The sequence below is a fragment of the Sinocyclocheilus anshuiensis genome, unplaced genomic scaffold (genome assembly GCF_001515605.1).
Source record: "Sinocyclocheilus anshuiensis isolate Anshui unplaced genomic scaffold, SAMN03320099.WGS_v1.1 scaffold2333, whole genome shotgun sequence".
Lineage (NCBI taxonomy): Eukaryota > Metazoa > Chordata > Actinopteri > Cypriniformes > Cyprinidae > Sinocyclocheilus > Sinocyclocheilus anshuiensis.
This window is the reverse complement of record NW_015551179.1, coordinates 82,979-92,699: the sequence shown is the minus strand read 5'-3', so window position 1 is coordinate 92,699 and position 9,721 is coordinate 82,979. Positions and strand designations below refer to the sequence as shown.

General features: G+C 35.1%; 1 protein-coding gene across 1 annotated transcript in view; it reads left to right on the top strand.

Moving 5' to 3' along the window:
* LOC107663354 (arf-GAP with GTPase, ANK repeat and PH domain-containing protein 3-like) overlaps window positions 1-9,259 on the top strand; it is a 34,339-nt gene extending 25,080 nt beyond the window's left edge. Inside the window, exon 2 of the mRNA XM_016453562.1 lies at window positions 9,222-9,259. Within this exon, the coding sequence (XP_016309048.1) occupies window positions 9,222-9,235 (14 nt within the window). The 3' untranslated portion in view covers window positions 9,236-9,259. The remainder of the gene's footprint in view (window positions 1-9,221) is intronic.
* Window positions 9,260-9,721: the final 462 nt, after the last annotated feature.

The window sequence follows — 9,721 nt, the reverse complement described above, 5'->3', positions numbered from 1 at the left end:
TTTTGGAAAAATAAGGTTTTTTTTTTTTTTTTTTTTTTTTTTAGTTTTTGAAAGGTGTCTTATGCTCACCAAGATTGCATTTATTTGAGCAAAAATACAGTAAAAACGGTAATATTGTGAAATATTATTACGATTTAAAATAACTGTTTTCTGTGTGAATATATTGTAAAATGTAATTTATTCATGTGATGCAAATCTGAATTTTGTGACATGATCCTTCAGAAATCATTCTAATATGCTGATTTGACTTATACTATATTTAAATGAGGCAGGTTGGGGTGTTAAATCTGTAATTTTCTGTATTTGTATTAAAGTCATTTATGGTCCACATGTTTTCAACCAGATGTCTTTTTCCATTCTTTGTTAGTATTGTAGTGTTTAGCTCAGTGACCTTTACTTGAGAGCACTGAGACACTTATTAATTTTCCAGTGTCTGTTTTGTTACAGAGACTTGTTTCGACAATCTGTTTTGACAGATGTTTTTATGGTATGATTAACTCTGAAGGATTAAGTCTGAGGCTAGCTAGAAAGGTTGTTTTCTGGTGAAAAATGTGGATGAAACTGGAAAAAAACACATTAGAGGTGGACGTCAGAGGGTTGATCCAGCTACACAGCCTGCTGTGACTCGAACTCTGAAGGTGCATTGAGGTGTAAGATATCGAGAAAATTGGCTGGGCAATTATCATCAATTTACCACTCCATAATATATGAAAATCTACATTAATATGATCTGTCCAGTGGTTGGTTGGCTTTGTTGCATTTTCAGCAACGCATTGTCACTGTATGTCAGTGTTGTGCTTTCAGCTAATTTAAGTACAATGTGTTCAGACACACAGCTGTCTCTCTCTACTTGATTGATTGCTCGCTCAATTGTTTAGACAGCAGTACAGAAGATGATGTCCCTTGTGTTTTTTATATATATATATATATATTAGGGCTGCACGATTAATCGCATGCGATATTTAACGCGCATCTTGTCAGAAAGCCGGTTCTGTAATCAGCGGTAAATCTCCATCACCTGCGTGCTTTCACATTGAGCAGCATTAACTACACAGAGCCGTTGTTCACTGATGAGCAGCGCAAAAAATCGCGCGAATATGAACGTGGTTTAGCGCAGCTCGTCAGTGAACAACGGCTCTGTGTAGTTAATGCTGCTCCATGTGAAAGCACGCTAATTACAGACCCTAATATATATATATATATATATACTGTATATATGTATATACGTATATACACACACACATTATATAACTCTGTATTTATGTATTAAGTGGAGCTGTGTTTATTTTTTTCTGTTTATTTAGTAAAACGAATTAGATATTTGGAATTTTATTTTTTCCATGCAATTTAGTTATCTCATTTGCTGTCTATTATCATTAGCCTTTAGATGTTTGACAAGTAAAATAGTGTATTAGATATTTGTGTATTAGATTTACTCTTTTTTTCATATGTCAAACTTCTAAAGACCAACGATATTAGACAGCAAATGAGAACTAAATTGCAAGGAAAAATAAAAGAAATAAAATAAACGAGATAAAAATAACATTTCAAATAGGGCTGCACGATAAATCGAAAATGAAATCGAAATCGTGATTAGACAGAAGCTGCGATTGTCATGCGTATCTTTCAGTGAAGCACGGTTCTGTGATTAGTAGTAAATCTCCATTCAAAGGCCAGAGGGCGCTCTCACGCAGAAAGTCCAAATACACCCCACAGAAAAAACCCAGGAAATCCCTATAGCGGTTGCTGAATAAACAGAAGATTTAAATGCGTTCATTGATTCAACGTGACTAATAAACACACGACTACGCAATATATGGTTTATCTGAGTTCTTCTTATTATTATTATAATTTATTATAATCATTATTATAATTTTTTGGGGTAGTCGTGGCCTAATGGATAGAGAGTCGGACTTGTAACCCGAAGGTTGCGGGTTCGAGTCTCAGGTCCGGCAGGAACCAGCGCTCTCTCCACCCTAAATACCATGACTGAGGTGAGACCCTTGAGCAAGGCACCGAACCCCCAACTGCTCCCCGGGCGCCACAGCATTGGCTGCCCACTGCTCCGGGTGTGTGTTCACGGTGTGTGTGTGTTCACTACTGTGTATGTGCACTTGGATGAGTTAAATGCAGAGCACAAATTCCGAGTATGGGACACCATACTTGGCCACACGTCACTTTTTCATTATAATAAAGTATATCTATAATGCAATGCTAATCGACATGGCCTTTATCACTGCTTAGAATACTATGAAATATGTTGCGTGCCTTATTCTGTGTAAGAAGCCACATCATCTCACAGAAGGATTTATTTCAAACACTTGGCTGACGTTATGAAGTGAGTTTGGAGTAAAAACATGTTATTAAATGTGGTATTTTCACGTGCTTTCAGATGGATCAGCATTTAGCCGTAGTTCACTGAGAAGCTACGCAAACAGCTGTCATTATTGCGAACGATTTCTTAGATTTCATAATTGTATGATTATATAGTCTGTGATTTTTTTTGTGTAGCTTGTCAGAGAATTACGGCTCTTTGTATTAAATGCTGCTCTATCTGAAAGCAGATGATGGAGATTTACTACTAATCACAGAACCGGCTTTACTGGCAAGATGTGCATGACAATCGCATTCGATTAATCGTGCAGCCCTAATTTCAAATATCCAATACATTTTTTTGTTTGTTTTTTAAAATTTTTTTTTTTTTCATTTTATTAATTTGCTGTCTCTTATTGTTGCTCTTTAGAAGTTTGAGAAATAAAAAAGCGTTTGAAGAAAATGGATGCCATATTTTGACTAATGCCCTTTTTTCTTTTTCTATGTCCTGTGCTTCCATGTTGAAATGACTCCTGACGACTGATTTCCAGGTAAGACATTACTCTTTAATAAACAGGCACACTGTTTACTTCCACTGCGGTTGTAAATACAGTATGAATCACTAACCACCATTTTTCAAAAATGTTTATATTGCTGGTTCAGAAGGGCATCATTTAGCTGTAAGAGACTGCAATGATTGCATTTTAGTCAAAAAGATACGTAACGTGCACTTAGTACCACTCCATGCATTTTAAAGGTATAAAAAGGCATTTTGATTTATTGAAAGCTCTTGGGTGTAATTTTGTGACTACCACCTAACAGCCTTATTTAAATGCGGTTTCACCATCCAAATGGTGTGACAAATCAGATTTTAAACATACTCCAGAAATGTTTTCCTTTCTGAAATGGTTTTCTTTTTTAAGTATGTCATTACAGATCTTTGCTATCTGTATATTTGCATACGATGAAACTCTTGTCTGAAGTGTAACTGAAGAATGGTTCAAGTATATGGGACTTGTTTTATATATGTTCATATTGGCTTTACTTATAGTAAATAGCATAGAAAATAGAGTCAAAGCTCATCTTAAATTGCAGTGCTCATCTTAAATCACAGCGCAGTTTAAACATTTAAACATGAAACAGAGCCAGCAGATGAATCATATTTAATTTATGAAGTGGATTATTTATGTTAGTGGTTCTCCAAATAGAAAATGGTTTGATGTGTGCTGCGGAGTGCCCCAGGTGTATGTATTGGGCAACGTTCATTTGCAGATACATGGGTATTTTCATTTTCATAATTAACGATTTCATGAAAACATGCCCAGGTCACATTTCACCCCACTATCAAAAGACAAAAATAAGCCGTATTACTTTCACTTTTCGGCATTTGCCAGATGTTTTTATCTGAAACGGCTTGCATTGCATTCAAGTTATACATGTAATCTGTTCATACATTCACTGGGAATCAAACCTTTATGACCTTGGTGTTGCTTTACTCTGTGCAGTTACATAAAGCATTCATGTAGCTCAAACAGTAAAGAAATATAAATCTTATTTTGAACCTTTTTTTGGCTTTGTGATTGCATTATTTTCTCAACAAATAAGTGCATTTTCCCCAAATTATGATTACCATAATGCATTCAGTTGTTGTACATTTGGGTTGTATTTTGTGTAATTCTCATTATTTTCAATGTCAGTTCATTCTCATTACTTTCATAAAGGATTTTTAAAACAGTATTGCAATATAATTACATGCATTTTTTTAAATAAAAATCTATATGAAAAACAAAATATATACAGTAAAACAAATACTTGCATGATTAAATACATTTTATTTGCATTACAATAATGAGAATTTAGGGGCAAATGTTCTTAATTGTCATAAAGAAAGAAGAAAAAAATAATACTAATAATTAAATTTTATATAATATAATAATTACATTAATTCCCTAATACAAAATTTAATTTCTCATTTCTTCTGATTTGGGGGAGTAATATGACCTGAACAAGATCCTGATTTTAATGCATTATATTAATTTTTGCATTCATTAATGCATTATATTAAATTTTGGAGCAAAAGTTTCTTAATTGTCATAAGATTTATGTCACAAAGAAACAAGAAAAGAAAATAATTTTTTTTTCTTCTTAAAACAAAATATAATTTCTCATTTATTTCTTCTGATTTTGGAGAGTAATATGACCTGGACAAGATCCAAATGAGTTCCGTGAGAATCCATTGTAGTATGCAAATATACAATGATACATTAAGCTGTGTGAACATGCAAGTGTCATATATAATAGCACTATTTAATGAAGCATCAGAATGAGTATACAATAAGTGAGATTTGAAGGCCAAAGGGGTCGTTTGTGTGTGATTCTGATTGGTGTTTCTTGATTGCTCGAGCTTCGCTGGCCAGATGTTTTCATTTCTCCATTTCTCGTTCTCCCCTCCCGCTTTCACAGCAATCAGTCGCATCCCTCTCTCCCCTATCTTTAGGAGTCAGGCATGTAATTATGTTGGCTTGTTAGTGTGTGTGTGTGTGTGTGTGTGTGTGTGTGCGTATATGCTTCTGGAAGGAGGAGGGTGACGCAGGGGGTGTCGTCGAACCTGCCACTTCGAGCTGGTGCATCAATTACCCGCTGGGTGTCTGTCACGCGCACACACACACACACACACATATGTATACACAAACACAGTCATGGCTGTTTACAAACACTAGGACTGAGATATACACACATAGCGACTATAAATAACATTCTTTCACATGCAATTATGCGTTTTATGCATACAATGATGTGGGATTACCATACCTGAAAGTTAGACACTGTGATTTTCCACCTATATGGGTGTGTGAGGTCTCTCGCCCCGAGTGTCACCTGCAGACTTTACAGCTGTGGGTTCAGTGTTTGTGAATTCTCACGGGTGAGCGTGACGCAATCTGTGACGGATCAGGCTCATGTGTGTTCAACACCTACTCAGATATGATCGTTTTCAGGAAGAATCGCACATAAGCCCATTCATGAAGCTGTTGTGATGAGATTCCTACTGTGGAAATAAAATAATGAAAGTGTGACGTTGATGTTTGGTAACCTCATGCTGCTTTTTGATAGGTACAGATGCTTAAAGCTGTTTACAAGTGTATCTGCACAAAGTAGTTATGATTTAAAAATTCTGACTAAAATGTAGAATCAAAATGTGAGTTTTATGGTGTTTAGTTCATGTTTGTTAGCTTTGAGGTCATCTATATGCTGGCGATATACACATTTACTGTAAAATTCACAGTCCAGGAAAATAGACAAAATATTTATTACTTCTTGGTTAATTGATTTGATTTGATTTGATTTGATTCGATTCATTTATTTATTTATTTTTGCAATGTTTGGCAAAAGCCAGGAAAATAGACCAAATGTGCATGACGACTTGTTTATTTTATTTTATTTTATTATATTTTGGCCAAAATTTTCACTTTAATATGCAAATACAGCAACACCATACAGTATATATATTAAAATGACACTGGTTTTTAAATGAATGATCCTTTTAATATAAATTTGCACTTGAATCAATTTTTATATGTGCTATTAAATGTCTAATATTGTCATTTTTGCAGTTAGAATATGTTTCTGAACCTCTAGTTATGTGTTACCGACGTTATTCCTGTGACTAAAGTTCGCCTTTCTGATGTCTGTATCAAATTGACTGGGTTTACCGTCTTTACTAGAGTTATGCGGTCATGACATTGAAATTGATTAGATAGCCTAACATTAAATATTAAAAATGTCAGAAAGTGATTCTGTCACTCTGGTTTCATACCAACATGTACAATGAAAGTTTATTTGATAAAGATAAACGTAAACGCTTTTACCGTTGTCTTTTAATAGATTTAAAAATTCCATTACGAATGATTTGTTGGCCAGCTCCTCCATCCAGAGTGCTGTCAGTTAATATGATTGATATTACAGGTATGAATATTTCATAGCGTTTATAATGGCACGCTGAATCTTCTAGAAGCCAGATTCTGCTGTGTCACTCAGAGCCAGACTGTCGGTTTCACTCGAAGATGTAAACTTTTCTGAAACAGCCTTTCATCTTCCTTTCAAATACTTTCTGAAGTGTTCAGGTCCTGTTTTCTATTCAGTTCAGGTAGAAGAATTGGCTCTTTTTTTTACCCATCAAAGCATTGTAATGGTTAAAAGTGTAATTTCAGCCTACAATCATCTGTCGTAGGTGCCGTCTTTAATCCAGTTTTCTTTTCAGTCCTGTCTGTGTGCACATCATTTCACATAGTTAGCCATTTCGGCTCTAACGGCTCTAGTTTCCGACTTTCATCCCTTTTTTAGTGTTTGCATCTGTCTGCAGATTGAGCCATTTCGGCTTGTTAGTTTGTAGCAGGTGGATAAATGGAGTTATCTACTATACCCAGGCAGAATCCATTTTTCATCTCTTTGTAAAGAGGCTCGTACTCTCTTCACTGCGGATGTAAGGTGTTATGTAAGACTGAAGGGTGTAAATCACTTCTGACCTGCATATATTACCACAGCAGCCAATCATACAAGTCACATTTGCATATATTACCACAATAGCCAATCATGCAAGCCACGTTAGCAAACATTACCATAGACGCCGAAGAGAATATATCAAACTGTCTGTTACTTTATGGCTCTGCCTTAGGGCTTTGTGTGTGTGTTCTTGTCTTTCCTCATCTTTTATTTTCTCTGCCTCAGCAATTTTTTTCCTCAATAGTTCATGTTCTATATCTTTTTACATTAACAAAAAGGTATTATTTTGGCCTTTAAACATGGTTATCATGGTAATGTCATGTTTTATTATCCAGTTTTCATGCTAATACTAGGTTTTTTGAACATGTATGATGGTAATATCATGATTTTTTTTTTTTATGTGCTATGCAAATATACCATGTATGGTATTGTCATCTGATACCATTTAAGTACTTTTATTATTTTATTTTATATTTGTTTATTTCATATTTTTTCATCTTATTTTATTTTGGATGTTCAGTTTTTCAGGAATTTCTGATAGGTTATTTAGTGGATGAGTAACTTCACATAATGTCACATGTTCTGTTAAAGTAATTTTAAATACATTTAAAAATTTTTTTTTAAAATATTTAATCTGTTTATTTTATTTAACTATTTTTTACCATTGTAACACCATAATATCATTCCCATTTATTTTATCTTATTTTTAAATTCAATTAAATTCAATTTAAATTAATTTAATTATTTGTAATAAAATACAAATTATATTTTTCCACAAATCCTGCTGATAGAGCTTAAGTTGAATCTAGAGTATTCCTTTAATGTTTGAGCCTGCTAGATTTGTTTTTTTAGATTGCATTCTGGGCTATATACATTTAAATAATTTTAATTCTATATTTGAATTTAATAAAATTAAGGCATTTTTACAATCAGAATGCACAGCCCAACGTAAGTCCATGTTGTCTTATTTAACTCTGGCTTATAACATTAATGTCAGCATAATACACCCTTTTCAACCCATTTTACTTGCATAAAGTTGTCATAGTTCCGACTGAAACAGAATATTCAACAAGAATGTTGAACTGCATTATTTTGTCCAGCATTAATTTAATTGATTGGTTGAAATTGAAAAGTTGGCATTCCATACCAGATTCGAGCAAGAACTGACTGTGAGTTTGCTGAAATAATGCCTAAATATCTACTTGGCTATCGGCTAACATTTTCCATTTTGATTCGGTGTTGATTTGAAAAGCGAGCCGTTGTAACCAGGAGTTCTCTGCAGCCTGTTTGACTGTAACTCTGGCAGAAGGAAGCCGTTGCCTGTGGTTTCTCCGAGCTCTTGGCAGGGCTGAGCCGTGTAGCATGGGTTGGCTGGAGCATCTCTTGAAAGTCCGCCAGACCTTGGAGCTGACGCAACTCTTTCCACGCTAGTTACATTCGACATTTCAGCACCTCTCATTTTCTCTACAGAATAGAGTGAAAAGGCATGTTGTGGGACACGAGTATGCAGCCTACATTTGAGTATTACTAGAAAAAAATGGCCTTGAAGAGCCAGTGAAAGCAAAATAGTTGTTTTATGGCTTTCAGTACATGTCTGTTAGCTTGAAGGATATCTCATGTTAGTGCACTCTTAAACATCTTTATTAATTTCTTTAAAAAAAAAAACAATAAAAAAATCACTTTTATTGAGCAAAGATGCATTTAACTGATCAAAAGTGTCAGTAAAGATTTTTATAATGTTATGAAAGATTACTATTTCAAATAAATTATGTTCTTATGAACTTTCTTTCATCAAAGCAGCACTGTTTTCAAAATTGATAATAAGAAATGTTGCTTGAGCAGCAAATCAGCATATTAGAATGATTTCTGAAGGATCACGTGACACTGAAGACTGGAGTAATGATGCTGAAAATTCAGCTTTGCATCACAGGAATAAATTACATTTTTAAATATATTAAAGTAGAAAACTCTTCTTTTAAATTATAAAAATGTTTCACTGTTTTAAAGTACTTTTGATCAAATAAATACAGCCTTGGTGAGCATTTATTGGAAATTATTGGCATTGGTGCTATTTTTCAAGTTGACTGTTAGCAACAAGTCAAGCCTTTCCTAAGCCAAAATCTTCCATCAAAAATGGGCAAACTTATCAGAATAAATAACAGAACAATCAAATGGAAAACAAAAAACAAAAAACGAAGCATTAAAATATCATTTTCACAAGTAGCAAGTGAGCGGGTCATTTAAAGTCTCTAATTGCTGAAATGTCCCTCAAGGAAGAAGCTAAAGTGTTTTCCAGCCGCTTCGCTGCCTGTAGCCTGCTAGTGGCGTCAACGGCAGATTGCAGCTTCAGTACATTTATTTGAGTCATATTTATCCCAAATGTCCTTCTCTGCTGCCTTTTCATTCAGCTTTCACACGCTAGGAGCCAAAGCCTCATGAATGTGACCCAAGCGGTCTTTAGACCCGCCCCGCGCGCCCACATCCTGCTCGGGCAGCCGGCGTGCAGATCTCCTACCTGTTTACAGGGAAAGGTTGGATTGAGCTGGCCGGATGCAAAGAGGGGGCTTGTCCTGCTTCCCCTCAACAAAATCCTCTTCACACCCTCCGCTGCCATCTGGAGAGGATGCCAGTCGCTGAATTTAGACGCGTGAGCCGGGAGCTGTGCCAGTTCAAGGGGATGCACTCGGAGCCCGGCTTGTCAGTATGGAGGGTCAAACTAATTGAGAGATATTGTCTGTTTTGGACATTCGGAACATTTTACAGCTTAAAAGAGTGCTGGAAAAGAAACCGGCGTATTAAGACTCACAAAGCAGAATGTTTTTAGCAAGCGTAGCTTTAGCAGCATGCATTATGAATGAAATCAATGGAGTGGTTTAATCTGATCACTCTAATGTCCGCTAATTTGAAT